Source organism: Desmodus rotundus, chromosome 4, assembly GCF_022682495.2.
Source record: "Desmodus rotundus isolate HL8 chromosome 4, HLdesRot8A.1, whole genome shotgun sequence".
Classification (NCBI taxonomy): domain Eukaryota; kingdom Metazoa; phylum Chordata; class Mammalia; order Chiroptera; family Phyllostomidae; genus Desmodus; species Desmodus rotundus.
The window spans coordinates 177,410,967-177,438,933 of NC_071390.1; the positions used below are offsets into that span (position 1 = coordinate 177,410,967).

Here is a 27,967-nt window from a genome sequence, read left to right on the forward strand (position 1 = left end):
GAGAAGCTCTAAAACCAACAATAGGAAACCGAGTCAATGATGATACATGCACCTGGTAGACGACAATACAGTATGAAAACGGCATTTACAAAGAACTTATGGCAACATGGGAGAAAGGTTTATGCCAGACTGTTAAGCGGGGGGAAATGCACACAAAATCGGTGATGTCTCATCATCCCTGGGAAGTACAACCGTAACAACGACCACGAGAAGCGTATGCCTCCACACGGCTGGAAGAAAACCCAGCAAGACGTCAAAAAGTGATTGAAGATTGACTAATGGCATCCCGGGTAAGTCTGTTCTCTCTACTCTTCAGGAATGTCCAAATTTTCTATAAAAAGCACGCATGGACTTACAATGAAAGAGAGAGGAATAAAACAGTAAAATATATATTTTTTAAAAATTTCAAAATGACCACAAACAAAATAATGTGCCAAAATCTCAGGTAGGAAATATGTCTTTATATTGATCTATGCACAAGTTTCCATCCAAATAACAATAACTGTTCAAAAATGAAACACGTTCAGAGAGTACTGTGTACACTAAGTGGGATCGTATCCACACTGACCGGCCCTGGGAGGGTTAAGATCGAGGGGTGAGGAGCCCACGCAAGGCGTCAAAGTCCAAATGTAGTAACACCACCCACTGTGCACAGAAAAGGCTCTTTATGAAAAGCAAACTGGGTAAAAAAAATTTCCAAACTGGGATCACATTCTTCAAAACCAGAGGACCATATTTAGAAGGAGATAAAATAATTGGAGTTTGATTATCACTAACTAGGAGAGAGTTCAGCCCCCTCGCTGATTTCGACCTAACTTGTTTACGTATATCCAGGTGGATGGGCAATTCCAGCCTACAGGAAACCCAAGCACCGCAGACAAAAGGCAGACCATCTCGCCCAGGTAAGGCAATATTTGTCCAGCCTGGCCATTCGCTCCCAGGTGGCCTCCGGGAGGCCCCTTGTTAGCTCACTCGAGGCCTTGGCTGTGCACTCGGACTATATCCTACAATAGACCTCAAAGAGGGAGGCGGCGGCGTGCATGCGGTAGAAAATAGAAAAGGGCATGGCGAGGTTCACCACAATGATCCAGGGTTCAAAGCCAAAGACAATTTCCTCCAGTCCGTTGTCGTACTCGGGGCGGCAGCCGAAGGCAGGCGGGATCCAAAGCTGTAAAAGAAGGGAGACCGTCCGTGCTACCGCCCGGAAGGCCCCAACAAATCCCAGGCGCCCTCCTGGACAGGGAGACGGAGTCTCACCTGCCACAGGGATAAGCAGCCTCTGCACCAGAGGCCGGGTACAGTCCCCAAATGTGCCTTTCTTTCCCGAGTCTTCAGGACTTTGCTCCTGCCTCGTCCTCTAGAAGGGACTCCCTGGCTTCCCTCTGCTAAATCTTTCCTTCCTCCAAGTCCTGACGATGCAGGAGACAACACAGGAAGAACTCTGAGACTGCACTGCTCTGGCTGGCCAGCGGCTAGCATCCTGGTTGCCAGGCAACGCCTTTTAGCACTTAGGTAGGATAAATAGTAAACCAAGGCAGGGAGGAGGAGGGAGACAAATCCCACCCATTGCCCCAGCAGTCCTGAGCCTGGTCCGATGAGGCTGCCAGGCATTCGGAACAAGACAGGCAAAACTATGATAGAGCAGGGCGAGGGGGGGGGGCGGAACCCGTGGAAGTCTGTGCGTGTCATCTCCACTAGCTGGGAAAAGGAAAACTTTGAGACCCTGTGTTCATCCCAAGGCCTGGAAGGGGAAGGGGGGGAGGTCCACAGTGACCAAAGAAAAAGCGCATAAAACAGCTTTGCTTAATTGCCTGCCTTCCTTCACGCCATGTATGCAAAATGAACGAACAGAGTCTGGAGCAAGGTAAGGATTCGGGCTAACAGACCCCCACGCATACCTATGTGTGGGTAGTCACGTCTCCCTGGGGGAAAGCTGGCACCGTCTTTACCTGTCAATCAATATGTACCTCCCTCACCCCCATCCGGCCCACTATATGTCCCCAGAACAAAGGACTCGCTCTCCCTTGGCCCTTTTGCCACATGGGGAGCCCTTGGTCAGTTGGCCTCTGGCCACCAGGCTCTTTCCACCCTTGCTTTTGCTCTCCCATTAGAACTTAGCAGTAATACACTTTGCCTGCACGCTAATAGTCTTGCTGCTCTATAATTCTTTACTGCATTGGCAAGAAGAACCAGGTTTCTCCCATTAACACGGAGACACCACCCGCTCCCAGGAAGCCCTCCTTGATCTAACCAGTCTGGGCAGGAACTCGCTCTGTGTTCCCAGGCCCAGTGTTTGCCTATAGGAGAGGTCACCTTTCTGCGAAACGTTGATGCTGGGAGAGCCCGGCCACGCAGGTCTGGGCTGTGAGCTCTGCGGTCTCCTCTCTGGCTTGTCCTTGGCATAAGGAGGCAGCCCAGGCCCCGCCCACATCACCCTCATCAGGGGGAGGAGCCCATGCTGTGGAGCCAGACCTGAATTCAAGCCTCAGTTTCCTCATCTGTAAGATGGGAACATGAACACCTGTCTCAGAGGGTTCAGAGGACAATAAAATGGCAACTAATTTGCAAAACCTAAAGCAATAACCTATTATTTTTGTTGCTCATGGAACCTACACACTGGTCCCCCCTTCTCAGTCTCCCTGTCCCTGTTCCTCCACCTCCCCCCAAATTGTCAGGCCCCCAGGTCTGCTTCTCTTTCACACTGCACACCTCTACAGCTCTCTCCACCCCACACTATTGCAGGAAGGCTCTCGGAGAACCCCTGTGGCCCCACCTGCTGGGAGTCACATCCTCATGGAACCCCGTCCCCTCGAGTTAGGCCGAACCTAGTAACTCACTTCCAACAAACAGAATATGCCCAAAGCAATGGATGTCACTTCTGAGATTAGGTTACAAAGGACACTGGAGTCCATCTTACTCATCTTGCAAGAGCGGAAGTGACCGACACACTATGAGCTGCCCCATGGAGAAGCCACATGGCCAGGAACTGAGGGAGGTCTCAGGGCAGCAGCCAGCGAGGAACTGAACCCTGCCAACAGCCACCCAGTGGGCTTGGAAACAGGTACCCTCCCCACCCAAGAGTCAAGCCTTGAAATGACGGCAGCCCCGACTGGCAGTTTGCGGCCAGCGAGAGGCTCTGAGCAGAGGCACCCAGCTGGGATTGGATTCCGGACCCAGAGAAACTGTGGTATGAGAATGTGTGTGGTTTTAAGTTGCTAAGCGTGTGGGTAATTTCTTATGCTGCACTAGGTAGCTGATACACGAGGCTTTCATTAGCATCTCCATCCAGAACTCCCTCTGGTCCTCATCTCCGTCCCCTTGTGTTATCTGGGTTCTGGGACCTGTAGGGTCCTCCTACCACCCTGCTGGCTCCTCCCCATCTCCCTGGCGGGCTCCTCCTCCTTGGCTCAGCCTCTTAATGTTGGCTGCTCCCGGGGCCGTTCCTGGGTCCTCTTCTCTATCAGGCCCAGTGTCATGGTTACACACACACCCCTCCCCGCCCCCCGCCGTTATTATGTACAACATACCCTGGGGTACAGACCGTGACTTCCCACGCTACATCACGGTCCTGGTCCACCCTCAGGAAACCTAGGCTTGTGGATCCCACCGGCTGCTTGGGTGTCTAAATTCATCTCAAACGCAACGTACCTCCCACTCCCCCATCGCATCAGCAGCGTCTTCCTCCCAGGTGCTCAGTCGGAACTCCAGGTGTCACCCCCTTTTCCCTGTGACTGTCACCACCACCCACCTGCCACCCAGTCCATCAGTGAGTCCTGACGACCGCGCCCCTGGAACGGCACCCCCAGCCCCGTTCCCCTCCACCCCCACCTGCCCAGGCTACCGCCCTCCAGTCTCACCCAGATCCTTGCCTCGGCCACCTGGCTGGCCTCCCTGCTTCCATGCTTGCCCTATAATCCATTTGCCACCCCGTGGCCAAGTGAGTTTTTATGTAAATGAGATTGTGTCTTTTCCCTGACAACACCCCCGAAGTCTTCACAGCATAATTAAAATCTGCCCCCTACATGGGATTACAAAACCCTCTGTTAGCAGATCCCTTACCAACCCTCCAACCTGGCCCCCCCGACTTGTCCCCCACCTACCCAGCCCCAGTCACATGGCCCATCTTCCTCTTCCTCAAACGAGTCAAGCCCATTCCCACCAAGGTTTCCCACTGGCTGTTCCCTCTGCCTGGGACACTCACGACCAGCTCCTCCCTGCTGGTCAGCTCCCAGCTCTCACGCAGCCAGTCCAGGCCGTCTGACCTACAGTGGCCACCCAGGCGCTGTCTCACTCACCCTCCCTCCTTATTCTCTGCAGAGCATGTGTCCCTATAAGTCCTTTTCCCATTTGATTGTTTATTGCCGGTCCTGCCATCTGGTTTGTGAGCCGCACAGGGGAGAGACAAGAGGCCTCAGTGATGTCCGTGCCATCAGCCACAGCTGTGCCTGGCCCCCAGCAGGCACCCAGCAGGAGGAAGGGAGGGAGGGAAGCAGGGAGGGACGAGGAGGAAGGAGAGACCCTTGGCCCAGATCCTTCCATCCGCTGTCACGCTGGCTGTAACGTGCTGCTCATCCAGGTGGGAAACGGGTCCAGGTCCCTTCCCTCAGGTGTCGTGGACCCCGTCGCTGCGCGAGCCGTCAAAGATGGCGGAACTGGTGCTGGGCAACTTCCACACCCAGGCCTCCAGAGACTGGCGCCCCAGTCTCTTAGAGGGTTGGCTCTGGGGCCCTGGGCTGCCGCGTAAGAAGTCCACCTGCCCCGAGACTGCTGTGCTGGAGAGTATGCACACAGGTGCCCCAGCCAGGGGTCCAGGCGGAGCACAGCCTTTCTGCACCCCACCCGAGGCACCAGATCTTGGACCTCTAACCCAGCCATTCCACCAGCTTCGGAGGATACCAGGAGGACCAGGAGTAGTATTTCCCCGCCAAGCCCTGCCAGAATTTCCAACCCACGAGGTCATGAGATACTATAAAATGGTCACACATTTGGGATCATCTGTTACGCAGCAGTAGAAAACCAAAGCAGCTGCCTGTTGGCAATGCCCATTGGATGTCTCACAACGGAACGTATCCAGCACTCAGCTCCCATCTTCCTTCCCCTGGAGCCCCTCCCAAGCCCGCTGCCCCTTCAGAGTCCCCAGTCTCCATCAATGGCATCACCAGCTACCCGGGAACCCAAGTCAGAACTGAGGCATCATTCTTGACACCTCCCTCCAGGGGTTCCGACGCAGATGCCCCTGCTGGGCACAAGACTAAGTAGATGAGCCAATCTCAAAGAGACAAGTCCCATTTGATCCCACCAACGTGAGCTACATGGAGTCGCCGTACTCAGAGGCTGAAGAAGGATGGTGGCTGGGGTGGGGGGAACAGAGGTTGTTTCCTGGAGACAGAACCTCAGTTTTGCAAGGTCAGAAAAGTGGAGAGAAGGATGGTTGCATCTCCCCTGGCTTCAGAGCGCTGACTGTGATGAGAACAGCCTCCCCAGCACTACAGCAGCCAGTCACTACAGAGGCCTGTGGGGTGCCAACAGCGGCTTCTCCTCCTTTTCACCAAGCCCTGCGTCCTTCCACGTTCTCTAGAACAAATCCCAAACACACACGATGCTGTGCATTCCTCTCTTCTCTCTATCCCCAGCACCATTGCCCCGGTTCAGGCTCCCACCGTTTCCCATCCGGGCAGCTGCAGGGGCCTCTGGCCCAGGCTCCGGCCTTTGGTCTCGCCTCTCCCCATCCTGCCCACACACTGCCGCTAAGGGGATCCCTCCAAAACACAAAACGAAAGGGCAGCCGGCATGCAGACCAGACTCAGCCAGGCTCACGCAGCCGACCCCTCTGACGGACACTCCATCCTGGTTCGCACGCTGCTGCTCTGCTTCACGTGTATGGAATTCAGGCTAAATTATTCGGTGCTCCTCAGATGCACCATGCTTCCTTTTGCCTCTGTGGCTTTGCACATTCTGTGCCCTCTCCCCAAAAGGCTTTTCCTGGCCCTGACTACCTGGAACCCTTCCTACCATCCCTGGAGGCTGGAGCAGACAATATCAAGTGACTGACTGACCGTAGCTCTTCTTTACCTTGCTACCTTCCATCACAGAGACTGGAGAGCAAACCGTCCAGTCCCCAGCCTCCCTTGCAGCTCAGAGCGGCCATGGGAAAGACACTGCCTGGCACCAGTTATTTCCTCCTCCTTCCTGTCTTCAGACCAGAAGTGATGCCCGGTGCTGCTGCAGCCATCTTATGACCATGTGGCAACAAGCACCACAGCAAGCAGGGTCAAGTGGGAAGGTGAACAGCACCTGGATCCCGGATGACCAGGCAACCCCTGGAGCCAACCTCCAGAATTCTTGTCTTTAAGACTAAGGATACTGCTGGTCAAGCTTTTTATAATTTGCAGCAAGAAGCACTTCTATTAGGACTGGGCCTCACCTCAAGCACCCCTACTCATCCAAGCCCCTCCCTGTACCCCTGCTCCTATTATACCTGCACATACCCTTCCCAGCACTTGCCGAACTCGCTGTATTGTGTTTATGTCCTTGTCTCCCTCCACCACCCCCATACTGTGACCTTTCTGAGGAAAGAGGTTGTAGCTTCTCACCTTTAATCTTCGGCTCCCACCCCAGCTCCTGGCGCTTGACAGATACTCAGTATATGGGCTTGTAGACTATACACCTGCATTCCAGCCTCATTTTTCAACCTTACAGCAAATTATTGTGATTACAACCTACCTCCATTCCCTATTGGAAAAGGGCAAAAGTAAGTAAATTCATTGATATTTAAAAAAATAGGTAACTTGATGCAGATTACCGAAATATTGCAGAGAAACAAAAAGGCCGCGATATTCCTCAGGACGCTCCTCTTGACATTTCCCTGCAAGAAACGGGGGTGGCGGGCCGGGCACCGCGCCGCTTCCCAGCTCGGCCCCGTGTCCCCTTGGCCACTGCCTTCTCTCGGGCACATATTTCCATTGACTGAAGGTGGCATCTGGCCATCCTGGGGAGCCACCTCATCCTCGCCTGCAGCTCTGCTCTTGAGGCTGGAAGAAGCCAGGGGCGCGTCGCTGCCGCTGCCGTAGCAGACGGTGGCCACCTGCAGGGTCCTGACGTCGTCGGAGAGCTCCCCGGGCTCTCGGTAGGCAGACTCGATGATGAAAAGATTCTGGATGTATTTCTCGACAATGATCAGGGCGGAGTACGGCAGGTTGTACCAGGTGTGCGCGGGGCGGGCCTCGGCGCAGAGGATGGCCAAGATGGAGCCCCAGGAGAGCAGCCAGGAGCCCGAGGCAGTGGCCACCAAGAGGTCCGAGTCCAGTTTGCGGGCCGGGTTTTTGGACTCATCTAGCGACTGCTCATCGAGCCTGTAGATGCGGATTCCGACCAGGCCTGCGGCCCCCATGAGCACCAGCAAGGTGGCGGCGTACAGGTAGAACATGGTGAGCGCCGACTCGCTCTTGGTTTTGGAGCGCCCGATCTGAATGAGATACACCACCACCACACCTATCGTGGCGGCCAGCGCAGCCAGGCCCAGGGCAGAGCCCGCCGTGACCCCGCCAAACTTGAACTGTACCTTCGGGTGCTGGTGACTGTCCACCTTGCGCCCGATGTTTTTCCACAGGACGTAGAGCATCGTGGAAGCCAGGATCTGGTACTCGATGTTGAAAGGGTAGAGGTAGTAGACGCCATGGGAGATGGCTGAGCAGAGTGCCGGGGGGGTGCAGTTACACGGCGGCGTGTGGTCATCCAGCACTAGGGAAGAGAGGAGGGCCACGGGCACACGGAAAAGCACAAAGACATATTTTCACTGTGGGCGCACGCTTGGCTTTTCCCATCGAACTAAAAGCTTTAGTTCATGGCTGTTACCATGTTTAATACCGTGGCTAAATTGACAACCACGAATGTCCCCAAAAGAGATTTAATTACATGAATCCTATTTTATCCACACATTGGACTATTAGATTATAACACCATCGTAAACGGTGTGGTGGGTAGAAATGTACTTATCAACATACGAAAGCATTGACAAGATATTGTTGAACAAAAGCAGCTTGTTGCCAAAGGGGCCAGAGCAAGACTCCGTGTTCGTAAATTACAGATCCATGGATGGTGGAGAGACAGACAGACAGACATAGAAGTGTCTGGGAAGACATAAGTGAAAATGTTAACAACGGTTGCTTCTGGGAGGAAAAGTGGCAGCTGATTTTTCTTTGCTATTTTTTCAGTAAAGGACACGTTCATGTGTACATTTCACCCGCTTTACTGAGATGTAATTAACACTTAATATTGTGTGTTTTTCATAAAATGTGTGTATGTGTGTGCATGTGTGTGTGAGAGAGAGAGAGAGAGATGCTTCAATGTGCAACAATTTAGAAACTAAGTGGATCTTGGTACATCCATACAATGGAGTAGGAGTTAAGTTGTATTTCAATGATACAGGAAAACAATCATGTTACAATAATGGTGGAAAAAACATAACAACAAATTCTACGTCCAATAGTTTTAATGCATCTCACAACCCAGCATTCGGTTGTAAAATCAATTCAGAAAGTAGCCACCAATTTTTTAACAGAATAGAGTCGTAATGGAATAGAATAAGACAGCACGAACAGAATTAAATCCATTAGAACGTTGATAGTGTCTCTGATATGTTATTACTTCAGAACACACGTGGTGCACACACGAGTGTGTATGCATTTGGGTTGTGATGTAAAGTGTGTTTCTTACTGTGGGTTGTAGTCCAAATAAAGATTAAACACGTGCAGTGTGATCTCGACTACAAATAAACAGAGAGCACACGACCAAGAAACCACCAAAGGGTGACTGCGTCTAACTGAGCTCCGGGGCGGTGTCTCTGCGGACCCACTTGCACGCACTTTGTCGCCGCCGAGGTTCACGGCGCGCACACATCATGGGTAGGATCGGGTGGAGGAGCCCCGTGGCAGCACTCACCCCTCACTTTCGCAGAATGATATGGTGCGGTGCAGACACAAGGGAAGAAACCAGGAGGAAAGGTTCCCATGAACAGAGTGTTCGAGCCGATGGAGTCCTCCCTAAAAAACCGATCGAACCCCCTCTTTCTCAGAGGTGTCTGGAGCCAGACTGCTAGGATCCCCACCCTGGCGTGGCCGTTTACCCACTGTGTGATCTTGGGCCAGTTACTTACCTTCCCTGCGACTGAACGGCCTCTTCACAAACGGGGTCCGCCCTGCCTACCTCGGGGTGTAGGGACAAGAACGGATGAGCCACGTCAAGCGCCTAGAACCGTGCAGGCACTCGGCAGCTGCTTGACAAAACTTTGTCTTTGTTATTGTTGTCTCTGCCGTTCCTGCTATTGATACCAGCGAGGCAATGAGGCCAGAAGAGAGCAGGACCCTCCCCAGAGGCGGCTGCTGGTTGGGGTGTGGGGAGGAAATGAGTGTGGGTGCCCCTTTCGTCACGCCCACCCCTAGCTAGTGTAGATGTACAGGAAGTCTGCAGGGGCTCTTTGACGGTGCGCAGTGCAGGTGCCCTCACTTCGGAAAGGGAGGCTCAGAGAGGTTGAATGGCTTCCAAAGGCCACACAGCTGGTATGTGATGGGAACAAGGCACAAACCCAAGACACCCAGCTCCCAGGGCGTTGTGCTGTGTCCTCTACCTGACACTCCTCTCATCCCCAGTGTTCCAGTGCAGAAGGGATAGGTCACAAATGCCAAAGGACTTTGGGAGAACGGGGAAAGCTTAGTGCTAAAGGCTCTCACATAGGAGCAAGGGGCAATAAAGACGGACCAACGTTATACGCAGAGTAGAGTTAAATGAAAACTTCAAATGAACCTAAACCAATTGAGCAAACCTACCATTAGATGTCTAAGGACTTTTAAATGCTATACTTTTAGTAGAAAGAACTGGTAATAAGGGCTTAATTAAACACAGTCAGAAACATCCACCCACCTTGCATAGCTGTAAACAAAGACGCTTATTTCCGCGCTAACCCGGCCCGTGTAGAGGGCGGTCCTGATGATAACTCTCGGGTCCGACGAGCCCTGAGTCCCTGGAGAAGCCCATAATTACGCTCAGCACACCCTACTTACGGCACCGAGGGGAAGGCGCAGCAGGCTTTCAAAGACCTTCAACAACAGAAGACTGTCTGGTCAGTGCTGAGCCAGTTGGCCTCTGTGGTTCTTCGGAACCCGCACCTTCATCTCTGACCGCTCTGGTCCCTGGAGGTTTCCAGGATGTTCTGCCAGGGTGGCAGGGCGCCTCCCACCACTCACCTATGGTTATGTTCCCAAAGCCCAGGGTGATGAGCCGTTCCTTGTGCTCGTTCAGCTGGTGCTTTGACTCATTGAGGACGCTGTTGGCCCACAGCAGCAGGTTGGTGAACACCGAGTGGATGACTCCAAATCTGAAAAACACCGGGTCTCGGCTCCTGAGCAGCCCCGGGAAGCTCCGAGCCCTGTGAAGTGAGACGGGGACACTGCACACACACACACACACACACACACAGGCCTCCTTCTCAGTCATGATTCTGGTTTCACCTGGCAGCTCGGTGGCTGGGTGCATCCTCTGGCTGGGAGGGACAGTTCCACGGGAACTATCAAAACCACAGTCTTGACATTCTGCCTTAATCTTGAACATGTCAGTGTTCAACGCATTGTCTACAGGGCGAAAAGAAACTGGATCTTGAAATCAGGGACACAGGGAAGGAAATGTGTTTAAAGCAGGCAACCAACCCTGCCATACCCCAAATCTTTTCTTCTAGAAGGGAAGAGATCAGTGAAGGAATGATGAAAGGGCTATAGTGGAAATCTGGAGAGTCGGTACGCCCTTACCGTTGAGTGACCAACCCGACAATCATCATCACCCCCTCCGCTTTGCCACTTCCCTCTGAAGACGCTGAATCAAGCCAGAGGCTTGCTGTCTGGCATCCCTTGCAGCTAGGTGTGGCCCCTGTGGCCAGTGGGATATGAGGTACTGAAAAGCCTTTGCTTTCTTAATGAATGAGAAAAGAAAAAGAAAAGCCAACTTATTGTCACTCTTCCTTTTCTCCCAGCCTTGAATGTAGGCATGAATGCCGGAGTGCTGACTCTGTGACTATGTGACTATAATGTGACTATGAGGCAACCAGCACGGGATGAAACCCTAAACCACCGAGGACGGCAGAGTGAAAACACAAACAGCCTGTTCTGTGACAACGCTGTTGAGCTTCTGCAGTTTTTGACAGGCTCAGAAATGAGGCCATGGTCACAGACAGAGGAAGCAGTGATGGGGGTTGGAGAGCTAGTAAGTGGCAGGGCTGCGTTAGTCTGACCCCAGGGTCCTGCCCTCGCCTCTATGCCATGTGGCCTCCTGAGGAAGAAGAAAAGGGGTGAAGTGGAAGATGGACGCTGGACCCTGGGGAACAGAGGGGAGATATGTAGGGAATATGGTTCCAAGGGGGTCACTGCATGTTTCAAAACCTCCAAGTGTCCCCTTGCCTGCCAGTTTAAGGCGTATGCACGTTGGCAGCTTCCAGGGTAGAGAACAGTGGGCCTTGCAAGTAGCAAGTGCAGCAAATACTGGAGAGTTGAGGGGCATTCCTTGAAACTGATCGCTCCTCTGCTGGAGAGCAGAGGCCCGGAGGAAACACACCCCCTCCCCGTCTAACTGAAGACACACTTGTCCACGATCGGTCTGCAGGAAAATGGTGCAAATGGGGCCTCACCCCTGACCTTGTCTCTTCTCTCAGTTTTCACCCCGGCTGGCTCCCCTGCAAGCAGAACCTTGCTTCCTTTGCCAGCAGCATGTTGCCCAGGCAGCACTGGGGAAGGAAGCACCTCCCAGGGGTGTCTGAGCCAGTGTTTGCCCACCTGTTGGCCCCTCACTTGCCAAGTTGCCATAGACTGTGGCCAGCCTCCCCGGGAAGCTCTAGGAGGCATTGTATAGAGTCTTTCACAAAAGCACACAATGCTGTTTGCCTCAGGCTGGCTGGCTTTCTTTTACTTATAATGCACACAGCTCCCCTGCCTTCTCCTCTTTCCTGGTCCAAATGGCGGCTCTCCCGGTCCAGACCCACTGAGCCCGAGGAGGGGAAGAGGGGGCCACCCGTGGCTGCAGACGGTTCTGCCTGCGAGCTCCCTGCGAGCTGGCAGCCTCCTATTGGTTTGATCTGGAAACGGTCCTCCGAACTCAGGGGGGACGGCATTTCCTCGTGCCAGGCTGCCTCTCTCATGCTTGGACGCAATAACCCCAGACCACAAAAAAGAGAAAGCTTCTGGGAGCCATTTCTGATCTCAATTTATATTTTCAGCTCCACTTTCAAAATGACTGTTCCACTAACCTCACCCTTGGGGAACGAACACAACTCCAATCAGTAGGAGGGATTCTTGGATCAGGACAAAGTCCATAAACGTACTGAGAGTAGGGAATAGTGGGATACTGTTTCAAACGACTAGGAGAAAGCAGTAAATCCAGGGTGGGCAAGTTCCGAAGCCTTCAGGGCTTGGCCAGACATGTCGATGGAGAAAGCAGGTGTAGGGTGACATCAGGGAGTCGGGGGGACTGTGGCAAACTGAGAGGACAAGGTCACTCTAGAGGCACAACTCCCACTCCGCTCTAGCTCTTTGTCACCATGCCCACGTGGCATTGCCAAATCTTCCACCGTTTCTAGGAAAGTCTAAAGCTACTTGTAAAGGTGATAAGTAACTTAAAAATGTTTAACACTTAGCCCTTCAAGCAAAACAGGGCATATCCAGCCACATGCATCCCTGGTTCAAGCCACTCACTGTCCAGCTGAGGGACAAGACCCAGAGGCAGGCAGAGACCATCTCCAATCACTCAGCAAGCAAGGCCGAGCAGGACTGTGTCCGGCCCTCAGACGCCCCTCAGATGGAAGCCCCTGCTGGTCAGCGCCTGGGTACACGGCCTAGAGCAGCGCTGTCCCAACCCAGACAGTGCAAGTCACACCGTGTGGCTTTTCACTTCCTAGCAGCCACATTTAAAAATCAGTAAAAAGGAATGTGAAAATAATTTTAATAATATTTTGTTAAACTCAATATATCTAAGATACTATGATGTCAACATATAATACCAAAAAAGTCTTATTGAGATACTTTACGTTCTGTTTGTCGTGCTAGTCTCTAAATCGGGCGTCTGATTTACAGTCCCAACGTATCTTCGTTCGAACTAGCCGCCACTCAAGTGCTCCGCAGCCACATGAGGCTGGTGGCTGGCAGCTGCTGCACAGGACAGCACAGGTCCAGAAAGCAAACACAAAGACCCCTTTCAGCTTGGAGGGGAACAGCCCCAAGTGTCCTGAGGCTGTGGTTAAATGAGTGACTACAGCAAAGACAAAGGCTCCACCACTCAGCAAACCAGCTGCCCCTGAAGTCCCCGTGGAAGTGGCGGTCAACATTCAGGTCCCACCCAGCGAAGCACAGGTGGGCCGGGCTGCCTGACCTTGGACTTCTGCTTCTCTGTCTGTGCCTCAGTTTCCTCATCTGCTGCATAGGATCATGACCACACCTACGGTCCGTGACCAACAGGACTATGGTGAGAGAGGACCTCACATGTAACACACGTAGAAGAAAGCCCTTGGTGAGCAGGGAAGTTCGTTCTCTCCAGTCACAAGTGCCCAGGGACAGACAGGGGCTCAACACGCACTTGCCAAAAACATCTCGTCTTTCCCCCAACAATCCTACCCCCAGGAGTTCGACCCACGCAAATCATCAGAGGCGTTCAGAAATACTTCTGACTGAGGATGCTCATCCCAGTCCTATTTATAATCACGACCAAACATTCAGAAAGATGCATTGTTCAGCAGCAGGTGTTACGGATGGTGTCCCCTCCAAATTCACAAGGCGAAGCCCTAATGGGACCGCGTTTGGAGATGAGGCCTCTGAGGAGGTCGTCAAGGTGAAGGGAGGTCACAAGGATGGGGCCCTGATTCCACAGGACTGGTGTCCTGGGAAGAAGGAGAAGAGACACCGGGTCTCTGCCCCACTTTCTCTCACCCCGCCCAGAGAAAGGGTCGTGTGGAGGCCACCGTGCTGCCAGCCAAGAAGAGAAGCCTCCCCGGAAACCTACCCTGCTGGTACCTTGATCTTGGCCTTCCAGCCTCCACAACTGTGAGATGATGAGTCTCTGCTGCTGGAGCCCCCCCCCCCCGCCCCCCGTGGCACTGTCGTGACCAGGCCGGCCAGCGCCACGGGGTGCGGGTTGAGCGGACTGTGGCAGTGGTACGCTGTGCAATCAGTAACGCTCACAGTGTAGAGACAGGCTGATGGGTGGGGGAAGGGGGAAGGTTAGCAGCAAACTGAAACAAAGAAGCAGAGCAAGAGGAGCAGGAAGTTGTAAAAGGAACAAAGGAACAAGATGTATCCATTCGTGGGAAAAAAAGACTACCAGGAAACGGACCAAAACGTTCCCAGCTGTACCCTCTGGGTAGTGGCTGCCCTAGTCAGCTCCAGCTGCTATAACAAAACAACAGGCATTTCCTTCTCACAGTGCGAGAGTCTGGAAGTCCAGGACCAGGTGCCAGCAGGGTTGGGTCCCCGTGAGGGCTCTGTTCCTTGCCTGCAGATGGCCACCTTCTCCCCGTGTCCTCACGAGGCCTTTCCTCGGGATGCACACGGACAGAGAGTGAGCTCTGGTGTCCCCTCCCCTTCTTATAATGACACTCATTCCTCCGTGGGAGCCCCCCTCTCACGACCTCATCTATACCTAATCCCCTCCCAAAGGTCCCACCTCCAAATCAGCACACTGGGGCTTAGGGCTCTGACACACGCAGGGATGGACACGTACATTCAGTCCATAACGGGCACCATGGCGATTTTAAATTCTACTCTCTCCTTCCAAGTTTTATCAGGGAAAAAAAGTACACTTTTTAGAGAATAACTGTGGAATAGACGAACCCAAATCCATGACCCAGAACAAAATCCCACGTGCTCTCGAGCTGTGAGCAGAGCCCAGCCTGCCGATGGGAGAAACAGCAGGGGACACACTCGCCCTCCTCCCTCCCCAGCAGAAGAGGCAGGACAAACTGGGACTGGGACACTGACCAGGGGGAAGTCCCCTCACCTGCTGGAACCTGCTGCCTCACCCAAAGTTACCGTAGTTCCGCTCCCAGAGCCGCAAAAGGATTAAATGTGAGGGTGGGGGGAGAGTCTTTGTCTGGCTTGAAGGGACTATTAAAGCCATCTTCTCTGGGTCCCTGGGGCCTGGACCTCATTTGTCCCTAATTTGTCCAGATGACCTTATTTATACATTCCCCTCCCACTTTTGCCCCTCCCCCTTCTCCCTCCCTTGCTCCGCCCCTAGCAGGAAGTGGGGCTTCTGTGAAGACTGGGGCTAAAGATCATTGCCAAGGCCACCGTGTGGGGGTGCACAGGGGATAACACAGGCTGCCAGTCAGTGCGCGACTCCAGGGACTGAATGGCATGCCCCATGGGATAGCCCAACAGTGCTGGCAGCGGGCCCGTATACAGTAGGAGCTCAATAAGTGCCTAGCAGCTTGTTGGAGCCGATCCTTTGTGCATAATGAGTTTGGTGTAAGTTTCTTCTACTTCGATAGCCTGGTAAAGTAGTTCTATCCAGCGGTCACACATAAATCAGTCTTTTGGATTAGCAGGGCTGGGGGAGGTTTCTGTCCCTCACTGACCGTGTACGTGACGAGGGGTCTCTCTATAAAGCGAATGCCGTTCCCTCAATCCAACCGTGTGTGTGTGTGTGTGTGTGTGTGTGTGTGCACAGAGGCTCCCTTACATGATAGCAATGCCTGCTTTATCCACCCCACCTTTCTAGACACGCTCTACTGGGAGAGAAGGGAGGGCAGCCATGTTACCAGACCCCACCCTTCCCGAGCACTTCCCTGCACGTGCAAGGAGCCGGCACAGTGTCCACGGCCTCACTCCAGCCCAGGAGGCGGGCTGTGCCGGCCGGCGTCTCCAGTTTACAGATGCGGAAAACGGAGGGTCAGGAAGGGGAAGTGTCTCAGGAGGTGGAGTCGAAATTCAGACCCACACCACCATCCCTCCAGGGCTGTCCCCAGGAAGGGACTGAGGGTCAGAGGGCCTCCTCTCCGGGCATGCATGGAGGCTCTGCTTGTCAGGATGCAGGGGAGCGCTGGTCTCCTATTCGCAGCCCAAGCAGGGCGGCACGGACCAGTTTCGTTTGTTCTAAAGGAACACCAAATCCAGCACATAAAGCAATGAGCCATGGTCTTTACCTTTCCAGTGTTTTGAAAGACTGGATGATGTCCTTTGCATGCACCCAAAGAAAATACACCTAGGTGGAAATACGGAAAGAAGAAAAGGATGCGTCAGTGGGAAACGGTCATTGTACCTGCACACGTCCGAAACTCTGAAACTGGAGGGAAGGGGTGGTGAGTGCTGGGGACATCTGTGACCTGCCACCCCAACCAGGCAAGTCGCTGTGCTCATCTCGGGTGGCAGTGCCATTCCCCAGTGGGGACAGCGCTCAGAGAGCAGGGCCGTGAGAGTCAGAGGGGAGCTTTCGGGTTTAGGAGGAAATGGGGTCATGATGACTCAGGGTGTTTGGGGACCAGCAGGCTGCCTGTCCTGCCGCCCTCTGCACAGCCACCAGGCCAGCAGCCGGATGCCACAGTGCAGGCCAGACTCGATCAGCCTGGCCATTTCACGCCATCCCACCTGCCGCCCAGTCCCCTAGCCACACGGTCACAGGCAGAACACGGGGGAGAGGCTGAGCGGGGTGGCCGGACCTGCACACAGACCCTGGCCTTGGCAAGCCGGGGACCTTCCTGCGCCTGTCTCCACCTGTGAAACGGAGATGGTGACGGAACCTCCCCTGGAGGGTGCTGCGAGCAGTTGAGTAAGACGCCCTGTGTCAACCGCCCGGAGCAGCGGCTGGCGTGCGCACACTTTCAGCGAACATTGCCCACTGCCAGCTCGCTCGTCGACAGCCACAGGGCACTGCTGAGCTCCTGCAACGGCCTGGGCCTCATTCTGGAAACAAGCATGTGCCAAGCACCTGTTTTGTGCCAGACACGGGCGGGCACTTTACAAATTTGTCTTTTTAATCTTTATTTTGCAGTTAAGTGCTATAAAAAAGAAAATCAGATGACACAAAAGAAAAAAATACACTTATACTCGCTATCTCTTCCACATGGTTTTACCTGAGATGGACTATTCTGCTTAGGGAAACATATTCAGGGCACGATTCCTGAAACATCTGGCAATTTAAAACAACAGGGAAGCCGTTAAGTCAGTTTGTAATTATCAGTGAACTCTAAGTTAGACAGGCACTTAACTGCTGCTTTTATGAGGGGGAGGGGAGGGGGGAGGAGGAAGGGAGGGAGGGAGGAAAGGAAGGGGGAAGGAATGTGGGAGGGAGGGAGGGAAGGGTAATGGAGGGAGGGAGGGGGAAGGAGAGAGCGAGAGAAGGGGGAAGGTGGGAGGGAAGGGGGAAGGTGGGAGGGAGGAGGGAAGGGGGAAGGTGGGAGGGTGGGAGGGAAGGAGGAAGGTGGGAGGAAGGGAGGGAAGGGGGAAGGGCAAGGAGGGAGGGAGGGAAGGAGGGGAGAAGGAAGCTCTTTCAGGTCTCAGGAGGGCTTCCCACATGTCGGTGGCATTGCTCTGAGACTGTCATGAAGGAATTTGATACCCCAGAACAAACAGCCAGGTAACTCGCATGCTGGGGCTCCCATACACTGCACCACAGACCAGGTGGCTTAAACAGAAATCTATTTTCTCACAGTCCTAGAGGCCAGAAGTCTGAGATCAAGGTTGGCAGGTGAGGGCCTTCTGGGGCCTCTCTCCTTGGTGTGTAGTGGCCACCCTCCTCCAGGGTCCTCCCCTGGTGGTCCCTCTGTGTGTCTGTGTCCTCATTTCCTCTTCTGATAGGGGTACCAGCCATCTTGGGTTGGGGGCCACCCATGTGACCTCATTTGGCCTATATTGCCTCTGTCCAGACTGTCTCTCCACCTATAGTCACATTCTGAGGTTCGAGAGGTGACTCCTTAAACTGGTCCCCAGGAAGCCCTATTCCACCAGCACCCAGAGCCAAGCCGCTGCCACACACGTCCGACCCACCCTCTCGGAGACCTTCGCTTGTGAGACGTGTTAAGTCTCAAGAAGCATGTGAGGTCACGGGCGTGTCCAAACTGGAGACCACTCTGGATAAAGGCATCTCGAACAGACATTGTTGGCATTCTGCAAGTGGGAACTTGGTCCTGAAGGATGTTCTTCAACTGGGAGCCCAGAAATCTTTTGAGCAATGACAGTATCCCTGGGCCAAGTTCACGGTCTCACAGGGTAACGTGTGTGGAGGAGAAGAATCATCATTGTGACTCATGGCTGTGACTTTGGGCAAGTCATTGGTCCTCGGTGCCCTCCAGCCCTTCCTGGGAAGTGAGCAGGGCAGTCCGACACCTGGTCTTGTGGACTTGTGGACGTGCAGCACGAAGTGACCGAGGAAAGGCACTTTGAGGCCCAAAATTTCTACAGAAATCTTAATTACTGCTTTTATCATCAGTCACAGGGACCCGACCTCTGTCACCGGGATTTCTGCTCAGGATGGAAGGCACCCTAGAGCCCATCCAAGTTCCTCCCAACATGGGACTTTGCTGGTCCAAAGGTACATGTTTAAACGGCCTTCACCACATATACTTCTTGGCCACACCAAGTTGACTGATGCTGAGAAAGAACCTCTCACATGTTTCTAAAAGCTTTTAGTCCACAAGGAGGCAAACACAATAAAAGGGTTTCAATGGCCCACAGGTGTGACTGTGGCAGCTCAGAGTCTCCTCCGGGCGTGATGAGACTGTGGGGATGCTACACAAGCCCATGAGTCTACCAAACCGCTAGGCTTTCAGTAGGTGACTTGCATGGGGTGTGAATTATTACGTAGCTCAATAAAACACTGGGTTCGAATGGCCCCACCTCTTCTGGTGGAGTCTGGCTTGGCGGAATTTCCGACTCTTCATCAGCACAGGCTCTGCCTCGTAGGATTCCCACGACGATGACGGCCAAGGGACACGGATGCCATTTCACAGGGACGGAGCCTCAGAGGTGGATGGAGACTTCCCTCAGCCTGCCCCGCCGATCCTGCCCGGGCCCCCCAGGCCCCCCACCACGCACACAAACACCGCGTGGCCTACCTGCAGCAGCGTGTGGACCGCGTGTGTGACAGGGAACACTCCTTCAGTGGCCGACAGACACTCGGAAAAACCAACGAAGTACCCAACTTTCAGGCACCCCAGGATGACGGTGATGAAGGCAAACAGTGTGATGCTACCTGATCGGGGCGGGGGGCAGAGACACACGTGTAAGTATCACCATCCTCTGATGTCACCTCAAAACAGATTATCTTAAACCCTCACATACGTGGTCAAATGATTTTCGACGAGGATGACTGGACCATTCGATGGAGAAAGACAGTCACCTCAACAACCGATGTGGGGGAAACCGGACCCCACCTGCAGAAGGACAAAGCTGGACCCACACCTTTCGCTGTATACAAACATTAACTCGAAAGGAACCAGAGGCCTGAACGCAAAGCCTAACGCTGTGAAAGTCTTAGGACACAGCGTGGGGAGAAATCTTCACGGTGCTGGGCTTGGCGATCGTTAATTGACTACGACACCAAAAGCATGGGCAACAAAATAAAAACAGATACGTTGAACTTTATCAAAATAAAAACAGATACATCAAACTATAGCAAAATAAAAAAAACCTTGTCCACCAGAGGACTCCATCAAATATTTAAAATCATATCTGATACAGCGTTAGTATCCACAATCTATTTTAAAAATACAATTTAAAATACAACCCAATTAAAAAATGAGGAAAGGACTTGAGTAGATGTTTCTCCGAAGAAAACAAGTGGCTAATGAGCACATGGAAAGCTCAACGTCACTGGTCAGTAGGGAAATGCAAATGAAAACCAGCTCCCGCCAGGGTGGCTGCTATCAGAGAGAGAGAGAGAGAGAGAATAACAATGTTGGCAATGATGTGGAGAAATCGGAACCTTGTGCACTTTTGATGTGAATGTAGAATGGCGCAGACGCGGTGGAAAACAGTGTGTAAAACTAGTATTTCTAGGTGATCCGGCAGTCCCGCTTCTGGGCGCACACCTAGGGACTGAAAGCAAGTTTGCAAAGGGCCGCTCCTGCACCTGTGTCCATGCGACATCGCTCACCACAGCCAGAAGGGGAAGCAAGCCAAGTGCCCGACAGCAGATGAGTGGACGGATAAGCCGAACGTGGTCCAGCCGTGTGGTAGGTCCATCCTTAAGCAGGAAGGCCATTCTGACGCAGGCAGCAACACAGGTGACCCTTGAGGACATTACGCCAAGTGAAGCAAGCCAGTCACAAAGACAAACACCATGTGACTCCACCTGTACAAGGCCCCTTTCAGTAGTTAAACTCAGAGGCGGGGAGTAGAGGGGTGGTGGCCAGCGGCCCGGGCGGGCAGGGATCGGGGAGCTGTGCTTTAGTGAGTACAGGGCTTTGCGAGATGAAAGAGTTCTGGAGATCAATTGCACCAAGTGAATGTACTTAACACTCCTGAACCCTGCTCTTAGTTGGTAAGTTTTGTTATGTACATTTCACCACAATTAAAAATGATGCATATAATAAATTCTACTATTGGCCCTAATACGCCGAAGCTAGAAGATAGTATTGCGTCCTGTCTGTCACCGTACCCACCCCCTGCATGTCCCGGGATCTGACACACGATACATCCGTCGTCCACAACAGACCGGCTGACGCAGCAGAGGCCTCTAACGCTCCTCCCAAGCCCCGCCCCCAAAAGCAATCAGTGTAAGAGGCCCTGTTCCGCCCACAGACCTCAGTTCTCTAACCCTGAAGTTCTGTCCTCTAAAGAATACAGGCGGGGGGCATGTAGGCGAACAGAAACTCACTGCACTGTCTTCGCGACGCTTCTGTAAATCTGAAACTTTTCTAGAACAGACAGCCTAGTTTTTAAATGGGAGGCTGGGGCTCCGTAGTAATGCGGAGAGCATCTCTAGTGCATGCTACGAAAAAAGGGAACTTCCTTGGATGGTCCATCCAGTGTGGTTTGGGGCAGAAAATAAACACAAACCAAAAATATGTATGTAAGAAGAAGACTGGAAAGGAAGGCACAAAATACATAAACTTGTAACAGATGGAAAAATTAGCAAGAATGGGGGCTTGATCGACATCAAACTTCCTAATTCCCCTTCTGGGCCAACACTGACCGCCCCTTACGCATTCTCTCCCACGAACGGGAGGAAACTGGATCATGAGTGACAGGCTTTATGGCGTGAGAGCGCGAAGGGCAGGGGCCGGAACGGCGAGCTATAACATTACAGCCCACCCCAGAAGCCTCCCGTGCACAGTAATGCAATCGCCTGGCTCCAGGCCTTCGCTCAAAGCCTTATAGAAATAGCTCTAAGTCACATTTTTTTTTTTTTAATCCTGGAAAACCCCCAGTGAAAGCAGAATCTTTGTAAGAGGGGAGATTCAATCCTAGGGCTTTGAAATAGCTGGACAAATGCGTGGTTCGCGCTGATTACAAAGAGACGGAGCAAGAGGAGGCGAGGCAGGTGGTTGCAGTGGCAGGGTCACAGGCTGGGGCTATGGGGACCCGGGCACCAGTCCAGGGAGCCCAGACAAGTCGCTCCCCTGCCCCCGCCCTCAGCTTTCCTGTCCATTAAACGAGATTGGTCCACAGCTGTTGTTCTCAAACTGGGTCATGCACCAGAAGCAGCCCGAGGGCGTGTTAAACACAGAGAGCTGCACTCACCCCCGGCTTTGGGGCAGAGCCCCCATATTTGCACCTCTAACAAGTTGCCAGGTAGGGCTGATACCGTTGGTTGGGAGCCCACCTTGAGAACCACTGGTCTCGAACTTCTGTCAGTGACATTTCAAGAGCCGCTCATACTCTTGAAGCCCTTTCTCCCTTCATCCACCCACCATCCGTGGATTCATTCATCCATATATTGACCCAACAAACATTTTGGAGACTCCCCGTGTGCAAGGAGGCATTTGCCAGGGGCTCAAAGGTAAACCAACAAGATTCCCAGGGAAACAGACAAACACAGGCACAATATTGCGTCAGCTGGGCCGTGCACAAAGTATAGGGGGACGAGCTGGCAGCGGACTCCTCATCCGCAGCCTGGGAAACCAGAAGCCCTAGAAGGAGTCGCTGGAGTCCCCAGCAAGGAAAGGACTGCCACTCAAGAACCCATTCCCAGCCAGGTGTCACCACTTGTCCGGGCGAAAGACAGAAAGGTACTTGAAGACAGGCCAAACGTAACTCGTTCAACACCTATCTGTCCAGCACCAGCTGGGGTCCAAGCGCCGGCACGGGCACCGGGGATATAAAAAGGTCCATAAAAAAAAGCATCCACCTTCAGCGGGCTTCACGTTCCAGTGGGGAAGACAGAGAGTAAACAGAGAAATTACTAGAGGAGAGGCAGCAAGTGCTAAGTCCGTGGAGAAGAGCTGAGCAAGGGAGAGAGAGGGTGGAAGTTGATGACGGGTGGTCAGGAAGGACTCCGGATCGGAGAAAAATTTCACCCACATAACTCACCTGACAAAGGGCTTTTACCAAAAACCAATCCTCGTAGTCGGAGAAGACGAAGAGAAGGGGGAGCAATAGTGAGCAATACAATTGGCAAGAGATTGTAGCGATGGACGACATATAATGGAGGGAGAGAAGGACAGAAAGGAAGGAGGGAGGGAGGGAGAAAGTTGGACGGATGGAGGGCCCAGGAGATAGGCAGGCCGGCTGACAGAAGAGAAAAGAAGACAGGAGACAGAGAATCCCGGTGGATGGAGATAAACTGCCCGCAAGTGCGTAATTTACAGGCTCTGCAAAGACCTGTGGGACAGAATAAACCGGACTCGGACAGGGTGGGAGCAGAGACGGGAAACCTTTCAAAGATCTCGTGGTAAAGAGAAGGGTACCAGGGACAAAAGGAGCAAAAGGAGGACACAAATGATTTCTGAAGGTCTTATCTCGTTGGACTAGAGAGGAAGTGGGAGGACCCCAGATCAGGAAGCCAGGGTCTTCCATGCCCTGCCTGGGGTGCCTGCTCAGAGCCACCAAGCGGACTGCCTCGCACGGTCTGTGTCATCCTTGCCCTCTCCTTCGGCGTAGGGCCATGCGGGATCATCTGCCACCACCACAACCCCGCTAACGCGATGGGAGCTCAGGCCAGGAGGCTGAACAAAATCAGACCCAAGTTTCTGCTCAGCCACCACAGAAGTCTCCGTGCTGCGGGCTCGGCTCCCTTCTCTCTTGCTCTCTGCAAGTTCCAAAGAGCCTTCTGTGCGATGGAGAAGACAGAGCAAGATGAAAGGAGGGGACCGGGCCTTCTCTGTCACCTGTGAACATCACGCCGCCTGCGCCTTCCTCACTCTGCTCAAATATTGCCAGTGAGGGGGGTCAACCCACCTCCTGAGGCTCTTTCAGCTTCCGGGTCTGGTAAATGGGGGCGACGGCACCCTCCTCGGGAATTGCTGTGACATCGAAAACGTCACGCTAGTCACAAAGATGACATCACACCCCTCACGGGAAATGTCCAGACGCAGTGACTCCAGGGAACACAAGTAGATCGTGGTTGCCTGGGGCTTGTGGGGAACAGAGGTATGGGGGTGTTGGCTAAAGGGTACAGGGCTCCTTTCTGAGATGCGGAAATGCTCTAGACTTGGCTGTGGTGATGGATGGTCGCCGTATCTGTGAATAAGCTAAAAGCCATTGAGCGGCGCACTCCACGTGGGCGAATCGTAGAGTAGAGCGCACATTGACTGTGTCTCAGCCAAGCTCTTTTCTAAAGAGCACTGATCGCTCCTGGGACACACTGATGTCGGGTTTGCTGCAGCTGAGCCCGACGGGAACAGGAAACGAGGAGGGGGGCGGGAAGGGCGAGGCTGTCACAGTGAGATGAGCATGTGCTCTCAGGAGGGAAAACAAAGTGGAGCCGAGGACAGCGTACATGAACTTGCTGCATCTGCCCAGAAGTCTGCTGAGTGGTTTCTCATCCGTCCTGGCTGCGCGGCCAGGCTGCCAGCTCCCTGAGCGAGGACACTGCTGCATCTTTGTGTCCTGCAGCCTTTGTCCCCACCCCAGTCCCCTACCCCTCCACCCCGCCTCTGCCATCATGCCCCACCGCGCCCTGCCCCTCTTCCCACGTGCACTTAAACACCTCTCCTTCAGCAACCTGCACCTTCTCACCCACAGCACAGCCACCGTGCTCCCCCCTCTGTCACCACAGCTCACAAGGCCACCACCGCAGGCTGACCTCCTAAGAGCAGTGCGCTCTGCCCTGTCGCTTCCGGCCCCTGAGGGACAATGAGCAGAGAGCTCCGAGCAGCCCGCGGCCGGGGGCGGCAGCTGCACAGAGCGGCACTGTGCGGCACACAGGGGCGCGCCTCCTTCTGAGAAAAAAGCACTATGTGAATAGCTGATCGCACACAAAACAGGAATCGCTGTGACGAATAACTGGGCCCCTGCTTCTAATGTGGCAGCATTCCAAAGGCGGGCAACAAACGCAGCTGTTATTCCAACTGTCGGCATTCCCATAATTTTGTGTTAACAACGCTTCTGTGGGCACGAGAAAAAAAGAAAAGGTGACCTTTACCACCGCCGTCTTTTAAGAGACTAGAAGCAGAGCAGAAACAGGGCCTGGTTGTTAAGGGGGCGAAGCAGCTCTCTGCTGGGTTTTGTTCACCGCACACGCCGGGCTGGCGGGAGGTGTCCAGGCGGCTGTCGTTTCTTCCAAAGGAAATGGGTCTCTTAGCAAACAGAGGAGCTGGATTCCTAACCCATCGTGTCTACCACAGTTTTCAAAACAGGTCAATTTTTTTTTGTTCCAAAGAAAGTGCGGAAAGAGTGAAGATCAGGCACATATAAAATGGAGTCCTTTTAATCAAGCTGCTGCAATATGAACAGTGAGGGATGAAAAAACAATTCTTTGTGTTGCCTTACGTAGCCTGAGAACTGGAACTTGTGAACTTCCCGGTGTTGCGTTAATACCGGGATATACACCAGTCCGCTGCGTCCCGTTTTACTCATCGATGCACTCGTTGGCCGATTCCTACATGTGCCCTGACCAGGGACCAAGCCCGCAACCCTGGTCTGTCAGGGCGACACTCCAACTGGCTGAGCTACCAGCCAGGGCTCCGTTTTGTGTCCCCATTACACCTTCAGGTGGCCCCCCATAAAGGACTCAGGATGCGACCTGACCTCCCGCCACCCACCCTCCAAACCACCTGGCGTCCTCCTGACGGCCATCCTGAGCCAGCTCCAGGGCTAACAGCGCAGGACTGACTGCTCTCAAGGACACAACTTTTCCTTCCAGAGCTCTGAACCTGTCTTCCTTCTTTGGAACACCTCTGGGTGTTTGCCTACCTGTGTTCTGAGTTTGCAAACTCTAGGACCCTCGAATCAATCTTCCTGATTTATTTCCGGCTGAAGCCTCCTGACTCTCTGCGTCCAGCCCACAGAGGTCGTCACTGTCTCACACCCATCAGGTGGAACAGAACAGTTCCTGCTCAAAGCAAAGCCCCACAACCTATACCAAGGCCAAAAACCTTTCTCTAAAAACCTCAGTGCCCAGGATTCCACAGGGCGGCTCTTTCTCAGAGCCGCAGACTTCTAAGACTGCCACAGAAGCCAGGGCAGAGCTAAGTGAGACCTGTTTTTCCAGCCAGGATTCCAGGGAAAACCTCAGTCTCCGCAGGGCAGGAGGCACGTCCCGTGGCACCATGGCATCCCCACATTCTTTGGGGATAACTGGCCTCTTGCTTCTCTGATGAGCCACAGCTTATTTAGAGGGACGGACAGTGCTTCACAAACTGTGTTCACGCGACATCTCCCAGCCCCTCCCTGAGACGCAGTCGGGATTCTTATTTTCCTGATGATGCAACTGGGACTCAGAAAGGTGACGGTGACAGAGCCGAGACTTCAAGTCACACCTTCCACGGCCAGCACCGTTTCCATTATCCAACTTGCTGAGTGTCTAAACAGCCACCATTTAGTGAACACCGACCGTGTGCCCTCTCTCTACTGCCTCATGCATTCTGCCACCACTTGGAGCCTGGTAGACGTCTCAGATGGTGCCCTCGACTCTGCACCCTCACCCTGCTCCTCCCCCTGGCTTTCCAGTCTTCAGAAACGGCCACACCATTCACCCACTTACTCAGGCCCTGGGGCTTGGAGCCTTCCAGAAAGGAGGGAGAAAGTGAGGAACAACAGGGGAGAGAGGAAGGAAGGGAGGAGAGAGGGCGAGGGGAGGTCAGGAAGGCTGAAGGAGAAAGGAAGGAATGGATGAGGAGGGAGGAAGAAGGGAAAAAGAAAGGGGGGAAGAACAGAAGAAGGGAGGGACAAAGAAAGGATCCTTCCCCTCTAGGAAGCCTAGGTCAAAATCCTGAGCTTCTAACATTTTTTAGCCTGTGTAAGTCAATGTCCTCAAAATAACATTTCCTTTCCATTTGTTTGATGTGTGACTGGATGTCTGCCACTCACAGAGTCACAAGACCGTGGACCTCCCTGAAAAGGACTGTTCCAGAGCGGACATTCGGGCCATCCTGGAGCTGTGCCCAGTTTTCTCCAACGCTGAGATGAACTAGGCACAGCCCCTGAGCCTAAGAAATCTCAAATCCCATCGGGGTGACAAGGCCCACATCCAACGAGTCATAATACTGGGCAGAAATGGGCAAGGACCGAAAGAGCTCTCCACAGAGAGCCGGGGTGACGCCCGCGGTGGGCAGGGGGGCGAAGGCGGCACAGGGGCAGACATGCGGAGGGAATGTGTGTGGGAAGGCGAGCGAGAGTGTGCTGGGGGCCCGCCTGTGTGCGGCAGTCATTGGTCCCACTAAGTGTGATTCCCGTCCCCCATGCGCTGAAACTAGGGTTCAAGGTCATGCAAGGAGAGTGAAAGCCACACTCTAAGCGAGACTTTAAGTTCCGATTTAAACATGAGCAGCGAGTAGGCCTGGGCCGCGTCTGCACCTGGCCTCTCTCAGGAAGGTTTCTCAGGCAGTGGCCTTCTCCGCCCACGCCCCACGGCCTCCTCCCTCTGACCTGCCTGGGTCTGTCTCCCTTCCGAGGGTGAAAGCTCCTTGAGGGGGGTGGGGCGGGTTCCTGTCTTCACAATGTTTCGATCAGTATGTTGTGAGTGCCTAGCGCGTGCAACTACCCCGCACTGGAAGGCAGAGCAGGTGAAAGGCATTCCGGGGAGGGAGGAACAGAATATGCAAAGTCAAGGAAACCTGAAATACTGTGATGGAGTGAAAAGCCTTGGAGACTGGAGCACAGGGCGAGGGGATAAAACTAGGGAGGCCACCTGGGGTCAGATCTCAGAAGGCCCGGAGGGCCGAGATAGGGAATGCGGCCTCCATGCCGGGGTCAGCGGAAGCCATGCAGGGCTGTGGGCCAAGGCGAGGTGAGGGCAGGTTTGTGTAACCGCGGCTCTAACAGCAGCCGCCCGGCCGGCCGCAGCGCGGAGAGGAGGCTCCTGCCCTCTCGCGGGTTTATGGATGAAAGCGAAAGAACCGAGGGCGGGAGGGGAGAGCCGCAAAAGAGGTAGCGGAGGACCGCCCGGCCGCTCGGGACTCACCGCGGAGCCAGCGCGCGCCGGCGCGCGTGTCCTTGGGCCGGATGAGGCGGCGGTGCGCGGCGCTGCGGCCCAGGTACCACAGCATCCAGAGCAGCTGCAGCAGCATGAGCGCGGTCAGCGCGCACAGCAGGTCGCTCTTGCCCACGCCCGAGGCGTGCACGGCCCAGGCCAGCAGGAGCAGCAGCCCCGCCACGCACACGTTCAGCCCGTACTGGCTGCTCAGCGCCTCGGCCAGCTTCTGCGGGACGCTGGCGCGGACGGCGCCCCGCCGGGGCACAGCGGACCCCGGGGAGCCCGGGGCCAGCATCTGGGGCTGTGGGCTGCCCGCGGGCTCTGGCGAACTTCTGTCCGGGGAGCTCGGCGCCGCCCGGGGAGAGGCAGGCGCCCCCTGGCCCTCGGGCATCGTTGAGTGACCCACAGGGAGTCTAGTCCCGGGATG

At 54.0% G+C, this 27,967-nt stretch overlaps 1 protein-coding gene across 1 annotated transcript; it reads right to left on the bottom strand.

The window, feature by feature from the left end:
* Positions 1-491: 491 nt before the first annotated feature.
* Positions 492-27,967, bottom strand: OTOP1 (otopetrin 1). The gene is made up of 6 exons (XM_053923053.1): positions 27,529-27,967; positions 19,079-19,215; positions 16,172-16,230; positions 10,242-10,372; positions 6,803-7,740; positions 492-1,168 (listed from the first exon to the last, which is right to left on the bottom strand). The coding sequence occupies exons 1-6, from the start codon at positions 27,929-27,931 to the stop codon at positions 998-1,000; spliced, it is 1,839 nt and encodes a 612-aa protein (XP_053779028.1). The 5' UTR covers positions 27,932-27,967; the 3' UTR covers positions 492-997.